The following is a 21,730-nucleotide window of genomic DNA, read 5'->3' as shown; positions in this document are numbered from 1 at the left end:
AATAAATAAATAAATAAATAAATAAATAAATAAATAAATAAATAAATTTTTTAAGAAAGAATAAGTAAAAGCGTTATCAGGTGCCCTGCCAACAATATTTCACTTAGATGGGGTTGGTAGGCAGGCTAGGAAATAATTAAAGGACAGCCTATTACATTAAGAAACCTAGACTGGGTGCAATGGCTCATGCCTGTAATCTCAGCACTTCAGGAGGCTGAGGCAGGTGGACTGCTTGAGCCCAGAAGTTCAGACCAGCCTGAGTAACGTGGCATACATCCGTCCCCACAAAAAAAAAAAAAAAAAAAGCAAAAATTAGCTGGTGTGGTGGTGTGCACCTGTAGTACCAGATATTTGGGAGGCTGAAGTGGAAGGATTGCTTGAGCCAGGGAGCCAGAGGTTGCTGTGAGCCACGATTGTGCCACTGTGCTCCAGCCTGGGTGACATGGCAAACCCGTCTCAAAAAAATAACAAAGCAAAGAAAGTGCAAAATTCTTATAGATGAGATAAATCAATAAAGTCTCAATATCTATTTCAGCTGATGCAACAACAAACTTGGCAACACCACTGGGTCCTTCAGGTGCCATCAGTTTGGTTATCAGTTTCTATTTGACAGCCATCCACGCCAAGTCCCACAATGTCTCAGCATTGTGTTACATTAAGTAATGAGCAGGAGAAAAAGGGCATTCTCAGTTTACTAAGCTAATTAGCTAAAACAAATTAATATGTAACAGATCTGAGACGGGGAAGCATTGTGTTAAAACATACACAAGCACACACACACACAAAAGCAGCAGCCAAACCACTCAAGGAGACATAGATCAAAAATGAAGTTGAATCTCACATAGATTCATAAAAGCAGAAGTTCTACAACACTATGTGCAATGTGTCTGTATAAATCTATGCATCTGTTGGGCCACTATTTAATTAAATGGTACATTCCATTTAAATAACAGTTCTGAAACTGTTCTCATTTTGTTTTAATCATTCTCAAAAAATATATATATTTAAATTTAGTGATATAGTATGGAATCCTTAAAAATGAACAGTAATTTTACACTGCTCCTCTGAGGACATGGAAGATAATGTATTATCCATATCATAATTGATTTTTTTCTGACATTTTCCTCTGAAAGGAAAAGTATATCAACTTCAAAACCTTTGGGTATTTCTTGACAGGACTTCTTCACTCTGTCACAAATGGCTTTGAAATAACCATCATTCCTCTCAGATGATAAACAACTGTACTGCTCTTTTTTCTTTTGAGACGGAGCCTTGCACTGTCACCTGGGCTGGTTTGTGCAGTGCTGCGACCTCGGCCAGCTGCAACTGCAACCTCCACCACCCGGGTTCAAGCGATTCTCCTGACTCAGCCTCCTGAGGAGCCACGATTACAAGCACCCGCCACCACACCCAGCTAATCTTTTGTATTTTTAGTCGAGACAGGGTTTCACTATGTTGGCCAGGCAACTCCTGACCTCGTGATCTGCCCATCTCGGCCTCCCAAAGTGCTGGGATTACAGGCATGAGCCAACGCGCCTGGCTGCTCTATTGTTAAAGACAAAAAAAAAAAGTCTACATTTTCATTTGGAAATTCTTTAGAAATAATTCCTGAAACAGGGCAATAGATACCTTTCTGAGTATCTGCCAGCCTATGCTTATCTTATCTTGTGTTAAAACTGGCCTCTAGTAATCAGGTTGATAATACATGACCCAGAAATCCTGGCCACATAACTTGACCATGAGTGGTCAATTGGCCCAAGCTGCCAATCAGATCCTCTCTCCCAGGAATTTAAACTCAATGACAACCTCTCTGGTGGCCTTGAATTGAGTCCTCATGTAGGGACTCAGGAATCATTTCTACCCAATGTGGAGAGAAACAGAAGTCAGGGGTTGGTCAGGGTGCAGGAGCGGTTAGAATACAGTGATAACAGAATATGTTGCAGGAGAAAAACACAAACATGGATAGAGATGCTGACTGGCTACTATGTCTACCAGCCTTCCAGTTCCCGGTTCTAGTCCTGAGAACCTGGCTATCCTTTCTGCCCTTGGGCATCACAGGCTTTACTTGATTCCTTACAAAGACAAATAAATTCTTCAATTTATGTTAGTTCCAATGGGTTTCTTATAACGAAAGCCCCTGATTAAAATAAATTGTTTAAACCACAGATAATTTCAAATTTAAAAACCAATGTTAGCAAACTACCAATGTTGGCAAACTGCTTGATTCACTAGCCACAGACTTGCTCAATATAACTTACAATATTTCAATAATCTCTCTTCAAAGTTGCATAAACAGCGTTATTCAAAGAACTGGCAGAATTAAGTTCTGTCACTTCCTATCAAACCTCATCGTTGTCAGATCCAAGGAATGAATACGGCTCATTCTTTCCACAAACATTTATTAAACCTCTCGAAATGCCAGATACTCAACTAGAGATTGGAAATAAAATATGAGCAAGCAGCCTCACTCTTTGCCCTGTTTAAATAGGGTACACAAAAACACAAATGCAATAATTTCTTCTAGAGTTAAATGCTACAGAGCATGACTAGGATGGCTATTTTTACAAATAGATGTTTATATGACACTCATGGCTCTTTAATGTGAATAGCTGCTATAACTGGAAAATTTTCAACCACTTCAGTTGCACCATCCTAGACCTTAACATGTATTTCATTCAAATCAATGTTGATCACTGAAGATTCACATTTCCAATATCGTTTAAGTAAGTACGAGTTGTGTCTTCTGCCATGGTGAGATTCAAGGACTTCTCTTTACTTAAGATATCCTTTGACATTTTTCAATAGAATATTATACAAACTGGCAACTCTTTTACTGGCCAACAGTTGTCTCTTCACAGTAAAAGACCTGAGGAAACAATAACATCATTCCTAATGTACTATAATCTTCTGATCTTTCTTATTTCAATCATTTAACTTTGAATGGGGATAATTCTGCAAGAATCAATTAGTGAGAAATATGCCTTCTCTCGTCTCTCATTCTCATTCTCATTAACTGCACAGTTTCCTTTATTTACAATGAAACAGATTTACAGAAGTACTATTTTCTAATATATAAAATATTTTGAAACATAAGTTTTAGTTACATGCTATTTTCATTAATCTGATGGCAGAGGGCAGAGTAAAACATATAAAGATAAAATTGATTCACACTCCAAATCTGCAAAGTACTGTACATTCTTCCTGTTTTCTGAATTGTTAAGAGCAATGTTCCAATTACAAATTGCTTGTATAATAAATAACTTCTAAAGATCAAATTTCTGTTGGCAAAAGGCTGATACAAGTAACAGAATGCCACATTCTTTATAACACATACTTCAACCAACGAAAATCTGAACACTAAAGATTCATTAATTTACGCATGCATTCATTCATTCTATTTCATCAACAAATATTTAATTGAATATCTTTACTGTGCTAGGGACTGAAGATTTAATTTAATAAACACAACAGTCTCCATCTCTAACTTTATTGAGCTTAAAGTTATGAAATAAAATTACTGTAAATTCTAGTAAATTACTGAATACTTTGATTCAGCGTTGATTAGAACTATAGTTTAAACCAGTCAAGCGTAGTGGCTCACACCTGTAATCCCAGCACTTTGGGAGGCCGAGGTGGGCGGATCTCAAGAAATCAAGACCATCCTGGCCAACATGGTGAAACCCTGTCTCTACTAAAAATACAAAAATTAGCTGGGCATGGTGGCGAGCACCTGTAGTCCCAGCTACTTGGGAGGCTAAGGCAGGAGAATCACTTGAACCCAGGAGGCAGAGGTTGTAGTGAGCCGAGATCGCCCCATTGCACTCCACGAGACTTGGGTCTCAGGACAGATGGATGGACAGACGGAAGGAAGGAAGGAATGAAGGAAAGAAGGAAAGAAAGTAAGTTTAAACCACACAAGTTTTTAATGAGATTTAATGAGAAACTTTAGATTTAAAAAATTGTTTATATAAAAATTTTATGACTGCAAAGCACTGAGTTAGCCATTACCCTTTGCTTGGAAAGAAAAAGGAGAAGGTTAGAGAATATTTATCTATTATTTACCATAGAATATAATTTAAATCTATACTTACTCATTTTCCTCTTACAATATAATTAGGTTTCCTTAGAGGTCTGTTTCAGCTCACATCTGTAATCCCAGCACTTTGGGAGGCTGAGGCGGGTGGATCACAAGGTCAGGAGTTCGAGACCAGCCTGGCCAATATGCTGAAACCCCGTTTCCACTAAAAATACAAAAATTATCTGGGTGTGGTGGCACGTGCCTGTAGTCCCAGCTACTTGGGAGGCTGAGGCAGAAGAATCACTTGAACCCGGGAGGCAGAGGTTGCAGTGAGCTGACACCGTGCCACTGCACTCCAGCCTGGGGGACAGGGCAAGACACTGTCTCAAAAATGAAAAACAAAACAGGGCGGGCAAAGAGTTTTTCTGTTTGCTGTGATAGTTATCTTCCAAGAGTTTGTAAAACTATATAACCTTTCAATTGTGCTTGTGATAGAAAACTGCATTTGTTAAAATGTGTGTTGCTGAGGATTGCGTTTATTCATCTAAAGATGAATATTATGTTGGTCGTAGGAGGCTGAATTCTATCACAAATACTGTGGTAATTAAACACTATGACTTTACTGATCTTGTATACAATAGATTTAAGGTTACTAAAATTAATGGAAAGCCCAGAAATAAATACACGCTTCTATAGCCAACTGATTTTTGACAAAGGTGCCAAGAATGCACATTGGAGAAAGGACAGTCTCTTCAATAAATGGTGTTGGGAAAACTGCATATCCACATGAAAAGAAGTAACACTAGCCCTCACCTTTCATCATATACAAAAATCAACTCAAAAAGGATTAAAGCGTTAAATGTAAGATCAGAAACTGAAACTACCAGAAGAAAACATAGGAGAAATGCCTCGTCACATTGGTCTCAGTAAGAATTTTTTGGATAAGCTCTTAAAAACACAGAAAACAAAAGCAAAAATATATAGATTACATCAAACTAAAAAGCTTCTGCACATCAAAGGAAACAATCAACAGACTGAAGAGACAATCTATGGAATGAGAGAAAATATTTGCAAATTATACATCTAACATGAGGTTAATAAGCAGAATATATAAAGAATTCAAGCCACTCAATAGAAAAAGAAAATAATTCAATTAAAAATGGGTAAAAGACCTAAATAGACATTTTTCAAAAGACATACAAATGGCCAACCAGTATATGAAAAAATGTTCAACATCGCTTATTATCAGGGAACTGCAAATCAGAACCACAATGAGATACCATCTCACTCCAGTTATACAATGGCTACAGTCAGCTCTCTATCCATGGGTTCCACATCCATGCATTCAACAAACCAGTTGATCAAAAATATTCAAAAAACAGGCTGGGTGCAGTGGCTCATGCCTGCAATCTCAGCACTTTGGGAGGCCAAAGAAGGCAGATCACTTGAGGTCAGGAGTTTGAGACCAGCCTGGCCAACATAGTGAAACCCTGTCTCTAAAAATAAAAATTTAAAATAAAAAACTGCATCTGAACTGAACATTTACAGACTTTTGTCATTATTCCCTGAACAATACCATATCACAGCTATCTACATAGAATTTACATTGTATTAGGCATTATAAGGAATCTAAAGATGATTTAAAGTACGAACATAAGGCAAAGATATTCTGGGTTTGGTTCCAGACCAACGCGATAAAGCAAGTATCACAATAAAGCAAAGTCATATAAACTTTTTGGTTTCCCAGTGCATATAAGAGTTATGTTTACTATACTGTAGTCTATTAAGTGCATAATAGCATTATGTCTAAAATAAAATGATAATACCTGATTTTAAAATACTGTATTGTGGCCAGGCATGGTGGCTCACACCTGTAATCCCAGCACTTTCAGAGGCCAAGGTCGGTGGATCACCTGAGGTTGGGAGTTCAAGACCAGCCTGGCTAATATGGTAAAGCCACGTCTCTACTAAAAATATAAAAATTAACAGGATCATGGTAGTGAGCACCTGTAATCCCAGCTACTCGGGAGGCTGAGGCAGGAGAATCGCCTGAACCTGGGAGGCAGAGGTTGCAGTGAGCTGAGATCACACCACTGCACTCCAACCTGGGAGACAAAGCGAGAGCCTGTCTCAAAACAAAAATACAAATAAATAAATAAATAAATAAAAATAAGAATAAAATACTGAATTGCTTAAAAATGCTAACAATGATCTCAGCCTTCAGCAAGTCACAGTCTCTTTGCTACTGCAGGGTGCTGCCTCGATGCTGATGGTTCCTGACTGATTAGCATGGTACTTGCTGAAGGGTGGCATGGCTATGGCAATTTCTTAAAATAAGACAACAATGAAGTCGGCCACATTAATCGCCTTTTCCCTTAGGAAAAATTTCTCTACAGCAAAAGATACTGTCTGATAGAATTGTACTCATAGTAGAACTTCTTTCAAAATTGGAGTCAATCCTCTCAAACCCTGGCGAAGCTTTATCAACTAAGTTTATGAAATATTCTAAAGCCTTTGTTGTCATTTCAACAATGTTCACAGCATCTTAACCAGAAGTAGATTCCATCTCAAGAAACCACTTTCTTTGCTCATCTGTAAGAAGCAACCTTCTTCATCTGTACAAGTTTTATCATGGTATTGTAGCAGTTCAGTCACATTCTCAGGATCCACTTCTAACTCTAGTTCTCTTACTATTTCCAACACAACTCAAGTGATGAGGTGTACTGTCAAAGAGCAATAATATTTTAAAAGGAATCATTTTCTCTGAGCAGTAGTTCTCAACAGTGGCTTTCAGTAAACCATGCTGTAAACAGATGATTGTTATTCCACTGTAGAACACAGGCAGAGTTAGATTTAGCATAATTCTTATGGGCCTTAGGATTTTCAAAATGATAAATGATCCTTGGCTTCAAATTAGTCACTAGCTGCCTTTGTCCCTAACCAGAAAGTCAGCCCATCCTTTGACGCCAGGCATTGCCTTCTAACTATGACAGTTCTAGATGGCATCTTCTTCCAACATAAGGCTGTTCCATCTACACCGAAAATCTGTTGCTAGGTGTAGCCCTTCATCAATGATATCTTAGCTACATCTGGATTACTTACTGCATCTTCTACATGAGCACTTGCTGCTTTGCCTTGCATTTCTGTGTGATAGAAATAGCCTCTTTTCTTAAATCTCATGAACCAACCTCTGCTAGCTTCAAATTTTCTTCTGCAGCTTCCTCACTTCTCTCAATCTTCTTAGAATTGATGAGAATTAGGAATTGTTCTTGATTAGGCTTTGGCTTAAGGGAATTTTGTGGCTGGTTTGATCTTTCATTCAAACACTAAAACTTTCTCCATATCAGCAATAATTTTTTCACTTTCTTACAATTCATGTGTTCACTAGAGTAGCACTTCTAATTTCCTTCAAGAAATTTTTCTTTGCATTCACAATGTGGTTAACTGTTTGGCCAAGGGGCCTAGTTTTCAGCCTGTCTCAGCTTTCAACATGCCTTCCTCACTAAATTTCGTCATTTCCAGCTTTTGATTTAAACTGAGAGGTGTGGGACTCTTCACTGGAACACTCAGAGGACATTGCAAGGTTACTAACTGGCCTAATTTCAATACTGCTGTGTCTCAGGGAATAAGAAGGCCCAAGGAGAGGGAGAAAGGAAAAAGGTCAATCACTACAGCAATCAGAACATACACATTTATTGATTAAACTCACTATCTTATATGGGTATGTATGGTTTATGGCATCTCAACACAAAAATAGTAACATTCAAGATTACTAGTCACAGATCACCATAACAGAATAATAATGAAAAAGTATGTGGAAATACCTCATGATTTAAAAAGCAAAAATTTTTAAGTTTAAAAAAATAATAATTAAAGAAGTTTGAAATGGTAAAAAATCACCAAAACATGACACAAAGGCATGAAACAAGCCTATGCTTTGGGGAAATGGCTCTGATAAACTTGCTCAACACAAGATTGCCACAAATGATCAATCAATTTATTAAAAACAAAAACAAAAACACATAATATCCTCGTTGAAGCACAATAAAACGAGGTATGCCTGTACACAGAAAGATGGGCATAGGATATATGTGAATACTATGCCCTTTTATATCAGGGACTTGCACAGGAGGTCTTGGAACCAATCCCTCATGGTTACTGAGGGATGACTGTATTATTAAAAGGAAAAGATCTGGGCATGGTGACGTGTGCCTGTAGTCTCTGCTACTTAGCAGGCTGATGCAGGAAGAACACTTGAGTCCAGGAGTTCAAGTCTAGCCTGGGCAACATAGCAAGACTCTGTCTCAAAAAAAAAAAAAAAAAAAACCGGCCAGGTGCAGTGGCTCACGCCTGTAATCCCAGCACTTTGGGAGGCTGAAGCGGGCAGATGACGAGGTCAAGAGATCGAGACCATCCTGTCAACATGGTGAAACCCTGTCCCTAATAAAAATACAAAAATTATCCAGGCGTAGTGGTGAGCATCTGTAGTCCCAGCTACTCCAGAGGCTGAGGCAGAAGAATTGCTTGAACCCGGGAGGTGGAGGTTGCAGTGAGCCGAGATCGCATGTGTGTGTATGTATGTGTATGTTATATATATACACATATATATGTGTTTTTTTTAAAAAAAAAAAAAAACTCATCTTTCTAATTCTACAAACTTTTATAAATATAGTTTCCATGGTCAATTACCTTTGCCTTTTATTTGGCTGTGAGCTGCTTAACACTAGAATCTTGACTTGTTTTAGCATAAGAATCGCCATTACACAATGCTCACTTATTATTTATTTATTATAGAACATACTGTGGGCTAACCTAAGTCCCCAATGTATAATGACAATATCCAATAACAGTTTGCTAGAACATAATTATGTTATATGATGAGTGACAGACCTAATACACTAATCACAAATGTTATTAAAGGTTTCCCATGAAGAGCTTATAGTAATGAGAGGATATAGGGTATCAGCAAATGCTTCCTAACATAAACCCATACTACTAGAAAGATGCCTGTGAAGTCACATTATTTTTGTCTCAAGACCGTGGACTGACCACATATACTTATTTCTTCTCTAAGACCCACCCTCCAATCCCATTAAATGATAGTTAATACAGAAAGATAAAATCCCAAACAACAGGAAGATGAAGAGGAAGGGAAGAGAGTAATCAGTAGATGAGAAAGTTTAGCAAATTGCTAGAGATAGAATGCAGATGGAAGTGTAGTACTTGACAAGATATGGCAGAGGAAAGCTTTGGCCTGTAATAATGTGAGGAAGAGGAGGAAGGAAGTCATTTGTCTTAGTAAACCCATAAAAGTTGGTAGTTATCCCATGTTAAGGGGAGGCAAGAGTGAGACACACGGCTAAGAACGGGGAGAGTAAGCAAAAGCTCCTCACGGAATAGTCTATCTACCCACCCCCCAAAAATGACAGGGTGACCAGGTATGTATCCCCAGGTATTCACTGAAGAAACAGAACAAACTATGTGAGGAGAGCTAGAACAGTTGACTCACATCTGGCCCATCATTCATCCACACATTCCATAAGCCTTGCTCACCTACTCAGAAGTCCCATTCAGTATTTTATTGTCTATCTTAAACATAAATGAATACCTTTTATTTGAAGAAAACCTATAGAATAAAAGAGGGAAAAATATGATAAACAAAAATATAATCCCTAGGAAAAATTAAAATAATTCAGATAACAGAAGAAAACTTTTTTAAAAAAATCTCTAAATTTTATTTTTTGAAGGATTTTAAAGGACCTATATTCACAAAATAAGAAGATGCTGAGAATGAGAAACAGTGCAAGAAAGAGTTCTTAGAAATTAAGATACCTAATTGTGACTCTAGTAATAAAAAATTATCAGATGGGCTAAAGGAAAGGCAGAAGGGTAGAGGGAGGAACAGAATCGGAGCAAGTTATTTGAGAATGAGTTCCAGCAAGATAAGCAGATAAACTGTTTATCAAGAAAATCATTCTACAAAACATTGAATCTATGATACATAGATTCTACAAAACAAGGTCAAATTCAAAATAATAATAAAGGCAAATCTCACAGTGATAATTATGCAGGAACAGGCCTCCAAAGCAATCATTCAAGCAATTTATAGACAAGGCACAGAAGACAACTACAGATTTAGAATGGTCAGTAAGTTATCAATCTTGAAAATGCAAAAGGAAAATAACTGAAGACAAAAGCTGGGAGTTGAAGGAAGAGGAATTGAAGGAAGGGCAGGGGCTAATATATTCATCTTATAAAATGCAGAGGCAAAAGACACAGTATCTATGATTAATGTAAAACTAAAGAGTATACTACCCTAAATGTTCACCATTCTTGCATAGAGATTGTCCTTAAGTAATAACAAAGCTAACTGTGTACCACATACTTACTAAGAATTCTTAGGGGCTATTCATTAACTGTGTAATACAACATGTAACGTGATCCATTAAAAAAAGTAAGTAAAAATTTTTAAGCTACAGGGTAACCAACATAGGAACCAATAACGGTGATATAATTACATTAAGAAGGAAAAGAAAAAATAGTTAAGGGGTATAGGGAAAATAGGCTGATGCTTCATGTATCAGCACAGAAAGTCAAAAGATAACAATGTCTAAAACTGATAAGGCAAGACACAGAGGCAAAAGTATATTGTTTAAAGATATGGAGATCATCCTCAGAGAGCTAAACTGAAAATTTTTAGAATCTGCAAGTGATTCTCTCAGGAAACTGGACTGGGAGAGAAGACTACTGGTTTCATGTATCAAAAAATTCCAATACTTTTACATTTTTAACCACATGAATTATTTACTTTGATCATTTCTTTTAAATTTAGTTAATAATTTTTTCAAAAAAAAAAAGTAGCAATCAAATCTGTCCTCCTACTTCAGACAGGTAAAATTATTTTATATTTTAATGGTTTCCAGAAAATGGTCTAGTAATGCAAGGCTGACAAGTCACCATGTCCAACATTTCTCATTTAATATGGCATTTGATAAATTAGTATCAAGTGATCCTACAGAATACAGTACTAAGAATACAAAATACTATACAGAGTTGTGGCCCCTCCTGGCATGTAATGGTAAAACACACTGGTCCACAGGCCAAAAAGCAGTTTATCCATCTATCCCATGTTTAATATCCATGTTCTCTACTTTTCTTTTTAAGAATAGGAGAACTTTAATAGGCTGTTCACCACAAGTGCAGGTTCAAGAGAGAAAATTCCTGGTGAGATTACCAACACTAACCAACCAAAGCCACTGTGATTTCCACACTAGGCTAGAGGTTCAGTATTGTAATAGTGACAGAGAAAAGCTGATACAGCCTAGACGGCTGCTGAAGCTGGTAGGCTAAGTCCAATGACAGATCTTCCATACTATGCATCCAAGATAAAAAAAACTTGTGGTCCAGGAACTCAAGCCAGCCCACAGACACGTTAGGTTTAGCCTGCATAATATTGGCCCACACCATGTTTTTAATTTTGAAAAAGTAGCCACATCTAAAACTGACAGAATTCACGTAAAACTTCAGACATCCACCTTCTCTCAATAAATCAGTAGAGGCACTCCCCTCAAGTGACAGCATGCCCCAATTTGCCACACCTAGCCTGTTTCCCTTACTATGTTACCAATCTAGCCCTTGTAGACCATTTGTATCTCTGATCCTTGCTATAAAGCAGATAACATGTTGATATGGCTAAGCCACGCCAAGAGTTTTTGAGGCAGGACTCTTACACTTCGGTAACAACAGGAGATAGATCAGTGACAAGTCGTGGCACAGCGGTTCCAGAGGGGGGTTAGCGGCAGTGATGGACAGCAGCCACTCCTACCTAAAAACTGTTTCTAAATGGCCAGGTATTCTAAAGCAGTGGACTCTTTATTGAGTATTACATAAAAGCCACCTATAGAGAAAAAAACACATAAAAATCACTGGGCACGCCTAAAAATTAGGAATTTCTGTGCATGCCTATTTAACCACAACTTATTCCCTGCCAACTGCCTTACTTTTAATCAAACTAGAATTGAATGACAGATAAGAAAAGTGGTAAATGCTAGTGATCAATATCTTAGGGGGTAACAACTAACAGCCGGAAATGAAAACTAAAGCACAAAGTCCAATAGCTGACACTGTAACCTACATTTTGAGTAAAATAGTCATCGTTTACTTACATTTTAACGTCTCTCCAGCATATGGTATGTGCAGTTTAAATCGGTCACAGTTGGGCCCGGGAGTCAATGATGTGCAGCTTTAAAAAAAATGCAGAAACAAAAGAAAGAAAAGATTTTTTAAAAACAAACTTTAAAAACCCACATATTTATGATACTAAACAAAAAGGGATTTTTATACAGAACAGATTAAAACACTGGCTTACAGAACAAAATAAAAGCCTTTAATAGTCACGGAAGCCAAGACACGAAGACTCGTCCTAAAACAAATAATTCATTTATTTCACAATAAAACTTACATGTGTTCTAACGACAAACATCAACAGTGTGCTTCAACTACTTCTCTCAAAGAGGCGTATCTCGACTTTTAAAATTAGGTATATTATCCAAAACACATGTCTATTCTTATGCCAAGAACTGTAAAATAAGAATAGTTTTATGATCATATTTTAAATATGGACTCTTAGCTTTCATTCTGTTACTACAAAAAAAGAGCCCACTTTTGGCCTTTTTCTGGTACCAGATGGTTTTCTTTCCTTCCACAAAGGTACAGTGCTTCCTTTAGATTTGGCACACACCATAACTTTCATCTGCAGGAAAGCACAATGCACACTCAATTTCAAGTAAAATGCAAATTTTAAAGGTGGTGGGTAGTCACCCAGGTCTCAACAGTTTCGTATTTTCTTTTTGTTTTGTTTTTCAAGACAAGGTCTCGCTCTCTAGCCCAGGCTGGAGTGCAGTGATGCAATCTCTGCTCACTGCAGCCTCAATCTCCCAGGCTCAAGCGATCCTCCCACTTCAACTTCCCAAGCAGCTGAGACCACAGGTGCACACCACCACACCTGGCTTTTTTTTTTTAAAGAGAGGCAGTCTCACTATGTTACCCAGGGTGGTCTCAAACTCCTGGGCTCAAGTGGTCCTCCTCCCATCTAGCCTTCCAAAGTGTCAGGATCATAGGTGTGAGCCACTGAACCTGGCCTAGTTTTTTTTAATCTATTATTTCACAAAGTTATACAATGTTTCTTGCTTTTCACAGATTTGTTGTACAAAATAATTTGTTATCTTAGAAGTCATAAGTTCAACTGCATAACAGCTGCATAGGCTTCATAAGTTAATAAAATATTAATATGAAGTCAATTGAGAAAGTAATATGTCTTCATTTTGTTTTAAAAAGATGAGATTTTTAATGTATAAATGAAAGCAAGGAGGCTAATTTTCTTTCGCAATTCCAAAACTGGCTGTGAAGCAATTCTAAAAAAGAACCTATAGAAGTAATTTAACGGATGGATGCATAGTTAAAATGTACAACTTCCCTACATGGCAACTTGGGCAAGAGTCATTTAAAAATAAATTCAAAAAATTTTGACTTTAAGTAATTCAGACCCCACATTAGAGATTTACTATTACTTTTTCCCAAAACGATTTGAATGTGAAAGGGAAAAGAACTAGACAGTGGCTAGGCGCGGTGGCTCACACCTGTAATCCCAGCACTTTGGGAGGCCAAGGCAGGCAAATCACTTGAGGTCAGGAGTTCAAGACCAGCCTGGCCAACATGGTGAAACCCCAACTTTACTAAAAATTCAAAAATTAGGCCAGGCACAGTGGCTCACACCTGTAATCCCAGCCCTTTGGGAGGCTGAGGCAGACGGATCACGAGGACAGAGACACATATAAAGACCATCCTGACCAACATGGTGAAACCCTGTCTCTACTAAAAATACAAAAATTAGCTGGGCATGGTGGCAAGCTCCTGTAGTACCAGCCACTCACTTGGGAGGCTAAGGCAGGCGAATCGCTTGAACCCAGGAAGCGGAGGTTGCAGTGAGCCGAGATCCCGCCACTACACTTTAGCCTGGGCACAGAGCAAAACTCCATCTCAAAAAAAAAAAAAATTAGCCAGGCATGGTGGCATGCACCTATAATCCCAGCTACTCGGAAGGCTGAGGCAGGAGAATCGCTTGAACCTGGAAGGTAGAGGCTGCAGTGAGCCAAGATTGCACCACTGTGCTCCAGCCTGGATGACAGAGTGAGTGTCTCAAAAAAGAAAAAAAAAAAAAACCAGAAACTTTAACAAGGATATGTTTAACATAAATCACTAAGTTGATTATTCCTTATTATCTTCAGGGGTCAATAAAAATACCAGTTTACAAACTAAACAACAAAGCTGTACCAGCAACTGAATGGTAACCTATTTTTATATTTCACAGGTTTTTTTTTTGTTTGTTTTTTGTTTTTTGAGATGGAGTCTCGCTTTGTTGCCCAGGCTGGAGTGCAGTGGCCGGATCTCGGCTCACGGCAAGCTCCGCCTCCCAGGTTTACGCCATTCTCCTGCCTCAGCCTCCCGAGTAGCTGGGACTACAGGCGCCCACCACCTCGCCCGGCTAGTTTTTCTTTTTTTTTTTTTTTTGTATTTTTTAGTAGAGACGGGGTTTCACCGTGTTAGCCAGGATGGTCTCTATCTCCTGACTTCATGATTCACCCGTCTCGGCCTCCCAAAGTCCTGGGATTACAGGCTTGAGCCACCATGCCCGGCCTATATTTCACAGGTTTTAAGAATACTTTCTCATTTTCCTTTCAATATAAAAACCTTCGTCAGAGTACATTTTAGGGGCATCATATTTCCGTTTTAGTATAATCTTTTCTACCCCACAACACAGTTGTTATTTTAAAAGACTATAGAAAACACGTAAATTCTAACATTATAAAATGTAATCTAATGATGGTAATGAGCATCATGTCATTAAGAGCACGCTGCTATGAACCCTATAAGCAACACTAAGATTTTTCCTTTTCTATTGCATTCAACTGCAATGCTTTAAATTTATGAAAAACACCATTCACAATCAAGGATCTTTTTGGGGCTTGGGGATCAAATTATCTAACTACATAGCTTAAAGACTGAAGTTATTAGTAGTACTGGAAATCCTCAGGATTAATCTGATTCCAGTTTGTTTGAATAACTCACTCCTTCTTCAATGAGAAATTGTTTTTTTCCCGAATGGTTACACTCATTGTTGGGCCACACTTTTTATTATATACTTTAACCAGGACTGGTTAAGTGATTTTGTGCCCTGCCACGTCACCTTCCTCCCTTACTACATCAACAGCTAGTTCCAGCAACCTCAGTGTATTAAAAGGTACATTTCTAAGGGAGATAGGAAGAGATTTGCTAAAGGATACAAAATTACAGCAAGATAACAGGAATCGGTTCTAGTGTACTACACCACTGTAGATTAGAGTTAACAATAATAAACAGTTTCAAATAGCTAGAAGGAAGATATTGACTGTTTATATCACAAATAAATGATAAATGTTTGAGATGAGGATATGCTAATTACCCTGATCTTATTACTATACACTACATGTATCAAAACATCATTATGTACCCCATAAATATGTACAATTCCTATGTGTCGACTAAAAAATTAAAATTTTATGAAGAAAAATGTATATTTCTCTATCTCTGTTTTTCACTCACTGATTTTTTTCATTTAGATAAGATTTATCAAGCATTGCTCTACGTGTTAGGATTACAGGATGGACGAGACAAAAAAGATCTACGGTCTCATGGGACTTAAATTCTAGCAAGGGAAAAAGAAAATGATAAACAAGAGACAAACATATAAAGATGGTTTAGGATTGCTAAATGCTATGAGGAAAATAAAACAGGGAGCTGCACTGAAACAGGAGCTACTTTACACTGGAAGATCAAAGAGGACCTCTGGAGGAGGTGAAATCTGAAAACTGAATAACACAAAGTGGCCCACCATGCCAAGTTCTGGGATAGAGCATTCCAGGCAGAGGAAACAGCTGGTGCAAAGGTGTGAAGGCAGGAACAAGCTTGGTACATCTGGGGAAGAAAGCTTGATATATCTGGGCAATGCGGCTGGAGCACACCAAATGAGGGAGAGAAGAGCAAAAGATTAGGACACAGTAAATGAGGGAGAGAGGGGCAAAATCAAGGGACAGATCACACGGGGCCTGCAAGTGGTTACAATTCATTCAGCTTTTATGCCAAGCACAAAGGAGGGTTTTGAGCAGAAGGGTAAAAACATCTATGTTTTTAAAAGATCACTTTGTCTACTGTATAGAAAAAAAAAAAAAAGACCACGAGAGATAAAATGAACACAGCCAGACCAGATAGGAGACCATTTTAGTCAAGAAAGATGATGGAGCAAAACCAACATGCATTTGTAGACAGTATTACGTACTTCTCTGCTATCTACAGAGAGCCTTGCCTGTCCATTTTCTAGCTCTGGTGCAGTGATAATGCTGCCGCTTTAGTAAACATTCACTTCACAGTCTTCAGTGAGGAGATAGTCTTCTGTGATGTGGGGGTTGAGCAGAGTGTAGCCCACTTGGCAGAAAAGGCCCACACTCAGGCACATGAGAGCAAGAATGGTGCTGGAAAGGAACGAACAGGGTCACACAGGGCAGAAAGCATTCCCTCCAGCCTCTCACCTTCAGTCATGGAAAGGAGTGTTTCAGGGTGTGGTTATCCACCTGGAATGGGATGAGGAGCTCTGCTGCCCAAAGTCTCTACTATTTCAGGAAAGACATTGCTACGTAGCTGGCTATAAGGGACAGGGACTGCAAACCTCTAAGAGTTGTAGGAAGGCCAGGGCAGCTGCGAGCAATGTGGATGAGTCTTGTGTTTACCTCCCCTCCCGCCCGGGATGCTACTGGTCTCACCAGGTTTCTCAATCTCCATTGGGACTGAAAACCCAGTGCAGGTAGGATAATAATAATAATAACCACTTTAGATCTGAAAAAAGAAAGAAAGATGATGGATCCTTAGACTAGGGTAACAGCAGTGGAGACGAGACAAATGGATTTTTTGAACAAGGCTGACTAGGAAAGGAGCATGTTTAAGGAAAAGAAAATGAAGAGTTTAAAGTGTGAGATGATAGCCAAATCTTCTATGGAAACAGTCAGGTTAATCGGTGGGCTAGCCAATCTATAAGGGCCACTAAAATGTCACAGAAAAGACAGAAGAAAAATTTACAAAACCTCACCTTAGTGTTTTATGATATTGGAAAGATCACTTACTTGAAGTGGGAATGCAGGAGAGGGGTATGAAGAGTAATACTTCCCAAAAGCACACTCAAGTCAAAATTATAATCTCCAGTTAGCTGCAGGGATTCTGCTTTGCTGAGAGGAATATACAAATGTGGGGCCAAGAGCCAAAGTGCTCAAGGCAACGGAGGAAAGCTACCATTAGTAGGTCTCTTTCTCCTAAGTGGCATTCAGCTTGTCTTCCAATGAAATGTTGAGCAAATTATTTAAGATAACGTTACATTCTATCTTCCTTATATTACCTAGGATAAATAGGTTTACAAGAAACAAGCCAATGCCATGTACGTAAAGTTTCTTCTAAGATTAAACTAAAATGTTTCCTCTTCTTAAGTTACCTGTGTCTAAAATTGGTTTGGTCATGTTCTTTAATTTACTGTGAAAATTCATGTTGCACTAGAGGAGGGTACTCATTTTTCCATTAATCAAAAAAGAGCATGGGGCCAGGGTGTGGTGGTTCACACCTGTAATCTCAACACTTTGGGAGGCTGAGTCAGGCAGATCACCTGAGGTCAGGAGTTCAAGACCAGCCTGGCCAACATGGTGAAACCCCATCTTTACTAAAAATACAAAAATTAGCCAGGTGTGGTGGTGCATGCCTGTAGTCCCAGCTACTAGGGAGGCTGAAGGAGGAGAATCACTTGAACCCAGGATACAGAGGTTGCAGTGAGCTGAGATCATGCCCCTGCATTCCAGCCTAGGCAACAATGCAAGACTCCATCTCAAAAACAAAATACAAACAAAAAAAAGAGCATGGGTTTAAAAGAGCTTTCCTCTGTTGCCTTGAGCAGTTTGACTTGGCCCCAAATCTGCATATTCCTCTCAGTAAAACAGAAGGCCTGCTGCTAACTGGAGACTACCATTTTGACTTGATTGTGCTTTTGGGGAGTATTACCCACTCCTGTCCCCACTTCAACTAAGTGATCTTTCCAACGTCATACAGCACTAAGGGGAGTTTGAGTAAACTTTAAACCCATAGTAATGTTTAAAAAGCTTTAAAAATACATGGAAATAGTATGATTCCACTTATGGAAAAAGGATACTTGTAAGTATGTATATCTACACACATAAACAGATTTCAGAAGGAGAGTAACCAAAATGTGGCCAGATTTGAAATGATTTTTACAACATTCTTCTAATTACCTTACTGCATTTTTTTTTTTTTTTTTGAAACAAGGTCTTGCTGTCACCCAAGCTAGAGTACAGTGGTGCGATCACAGCTCACTGAAGCTTCAAACTTCTGAGCTCAGGCGATCCTCCCACCTCAGCCTCCCAGGTAGCTGGGACCACAGGCACATGCCACCACACTTGGCTAATTTTTTGTATTTTTAGTAGAGGCAAGGTTTCACCATGTTGCCCAGGCTGGTCTCAAACTCCTGGAATTAAGTGATCCTCCTGCCTCAGCCTCCCAAAGAGCTAGGATTATAGGCATGAGCCACTGCACCCAGTTGCTTTCTGCATTGTTTTGATTTTTATAATGAACACGAACTATGAACTATTTTACTATTATAATTTTTTTAGGAGACAGTATCTTGCTCTAGAGCCCAGGCTGGAGTGCAGTGGTACAATTCTAACTCACTGCAGCCTTGAACATCTGGGCTCAAAGAATCCTCCCACCTCAGTTTCCCAAGTAGCTGGGACTACAGAAGCACCACCACACTCGGCTACATTTTTTTTTCTTTTTGAGACAGGATCTCAGGGCTTTGCCCAGGCTGCTCTCAAATTCCTGACCTCAAGCAATCTTCCCGCCTCAACCTCCCAAAGTCTGGGATTATAGGCATGAGCCATGGTTCTCGGACACAATTATAAAGTATTTTAAGGCTAAATACAACCCTTTCCTATTTGACTAAGAAAACTTGGCTATGATGGCCTGATTTTATCTTTTCCTTTTAAAGTACTTCACCACTTTTCAGAAGTAAAGAATTCAGAGTGATATACTGATGAACAGTCTTCAAGTAAAGCATATGAAAGTCTTTATATTGTGATATCACGAAACTTCACATTTCTAACATTTATTATCTTTCACAGTTTCTTTGGGTCGGAATTTGGGAATGGCTTGGTTGGGCAGTTCTAGCTTAAGGTCTCCCATGAAACTGCTGTCATAAATCAGTAATAGATAACCAATACAGCAGGGAAATTCACTCATCTAGAAAGCCACTTCCTTATACAGGTATGAAAAAACTAGTAAAGAAAAAGCTACTGGCTACATTAAAATCATATTTATAGAATGGCAACTTATCCTCACACATAGTTAGAGCCAAGGTTGAAAAAGCCAATATTCCAAATTGAATCACTTTTAATTCAAAAATTATTTTTAAATGATTTTAAAATTGCTGACAGTTAAGTATAATTTCAAATTTGTGTCTCAACTATATTTCATCAGTGTTCACTGTGTGTCTAGCACTAAGTGTTAGGAATATAGCAGTAACAAGAACAAAAAACATATCTTGGTGTTAGAGTGTAGAAAGGATTTTGGATAAAAACTATACTGTAAAAATGTATCTTTTACCAATTTCAAAGTACCTAAATATACCGGGAATGCACTGTTTTAAAGTTTAACATGTGGGTGAACAAAGGGAGTTAAACTCACATTATACAGATTATGAAAGTGGGAATTATCAAGCGGGAATTCTTGATAGCATCAAAGGAGGTAGTTTAGTACTTTATTACAGAAATGGCAGTTAATCATTGACGCAATAAAATGCTGAGCGTAAGAACCTTCGCACATTCTCATCTGTTCAGTCTCTTATTTTACATTTAATCACATGACTCCAAGTATTATTTGTCGGTTTTTCTCATTGTGGCTTGTTTTCTCAACCAGATCATAAGATTCTCATGTAAAGAGCTACGTTATACTCTTTTTTAAGTAAGTCCTAGTATAGCACCTAGCACAGTGCTACGTATCCAGCACTGATGAAATTTTAGCATATTACTAACACTCATGAACTAAACTCAAGAACTGTCATTTTACAGATGACGACATCAAAGAGCAACGGGTCTCACTGGCACTCTGGGATTGGAAACCACTTCCAGGACACTCTAACCATATCTCAGTCTCCATGGCCTAGGCAACTTTAAATCTCCAGTGTCTAGCACTGATATCCAGGAGGTGAACACTCCAACAACTGTGTATGAGGATAAAGGTTTGCTGAATGAATGCCTACATCTTGACTCCTAGTGTTGTACTCTTTTCATGATTTAAAAAAAAGACTGTTGATTTAACTGGAATTGGGATGAGGTGCTTATCCTCACCTCCAAGAAGGGCAAAAGTGTGATTATTTGTGGAAGGTTTGCCCTTTGAAGAGGTGTACACACAACTCAGAACTTAAACTTTAAATTATTACCTTAAATTATTATATTTCCACAATAAACAAATAACAGCAGCTAATATTTGTCGGGCATTTACTACGCGGCAGGCACTATTCTTATTCTAAATATATTAAACTATTTAAACTTACAACAACCTTGTCCAAGGTAGGTGCTGTTATTACCTACAATTTACAGACAAGGGCACTGAGGCACGTAGATGCTATGTAACTTGCTAGTGAGTGACAGAGCTGGGATCCAAACCCAGTATGTCTGCCTCCATGGCCTACTTTCTTAATTACTATATTAAACCATCTCTCAATAATTTAAGAGAAAACCATCAGATTAATGAGATATCTTATGATTGGTGAATTATAAATCATAATTAGTGACTTATAAAGATTTATAACTATAAATCTTATAATTGATGAACTATAAATGTATTCAACAAATGATATTTTATTAAGTACCTAGAAAAATGAGAAGTAAAAGATGACAAAATATTGCCAAAAAGAAGTTCTATTACATGTGTTCTAATGAAAAGAAAATTATTTATCAGTAATAAGTATGAACACTGTAAACATGTCACTCAAGGTTACAAGAGAGGGAACAAGGCCCCTGTAACTTGATGACATAGACTCTACAATGATGACACTGTTCATTGATTTAGCAAACTCTTTATATAAATAAACTGTAAGTAAATAATGAAAAGTAAATTTGGATTTGACTCCTCTTTAAATTATCACTTGTTCCTAGTTGCTGAGATCCAACTCAAATTTTAAGGTTTCACTATAAAAAATAAAAGTAGGCAAATTTTACTATACTTTATAGGCTTTTTAGTGACACCCAAGAACTAATTTTAGATTAACAAAGCTATATGAAGATATTCTACAACCTTTAAAACATTAGCAGTTTTAATATAAGAAAATATATCCTTTCTGGATTAATAGGGCTAACCCTGTGTTTTGATACACTGTCTGGAAAAAATAATGACTTAGACCATTTCTACTCTTCAAGTCACCTAAAAAGAACAAAGTAGATGAGTCCAGGGTTCCTTCCCTGAGTCTACGTCAGTTTCCTTTACCCTGACTATTAATTTAACATTTGGCATGTGTCCTACATAGTTTCCTGTTTTCTTGATAGTGACGTTTGTGCTAAACCAACAATATTT

The 21,730-nt window shown here is 38.0% G+C and overlaps 1 protein-coding gene across 4 annotated transcripts in view; it reads right to left on the bottom strand.

Moving 5' to 3' along the window:
• The window catches only part of BABAM2 (BRISC and BRCA1 A complex member 2), a 454,732-nt gene that overhangs the window by 402,920 nt on the left and 30,082 nt on the right, over positions 1 to 21,730 (bottom strand). For all 4 annotated transcript variants that reach the window (XM_023217257.2, XM_023217259.2, XM_023217258.1 and 1 more), the window contains exon 3: positions 12,184 to 12,260. In XM_023217257.2, coding sequence (XP_023073025.1) covers positions 12,184 to 12,260 — 77 coding nt within the window. The remainder of the gene's footprint in view (positions 1 to 12,183; positions 12,261 to 21,730) is intronic.

The sequence above is a fragment of the Piliocolobus tephrosceles genome, chromosome 15 (assembly GCF_002776525.5).
Source record: "Piliocolobus tephrosceles isolate RC106 chromosome 15, ASM277652v3, whole genome shotgun sequence".
NCBI classification, from domain to species: domain Eukaryota; kingdom Metazoa; phylum Chordata; class Mammalia; order Primates; family Cercopithecidae; genus Piliocolobus; species Piliocolobus tephrosceles.
Note: the sequence above shows the minus strand (reverse complement) of the source record. Positions and strands in the feature narration are given on the sequence as shown.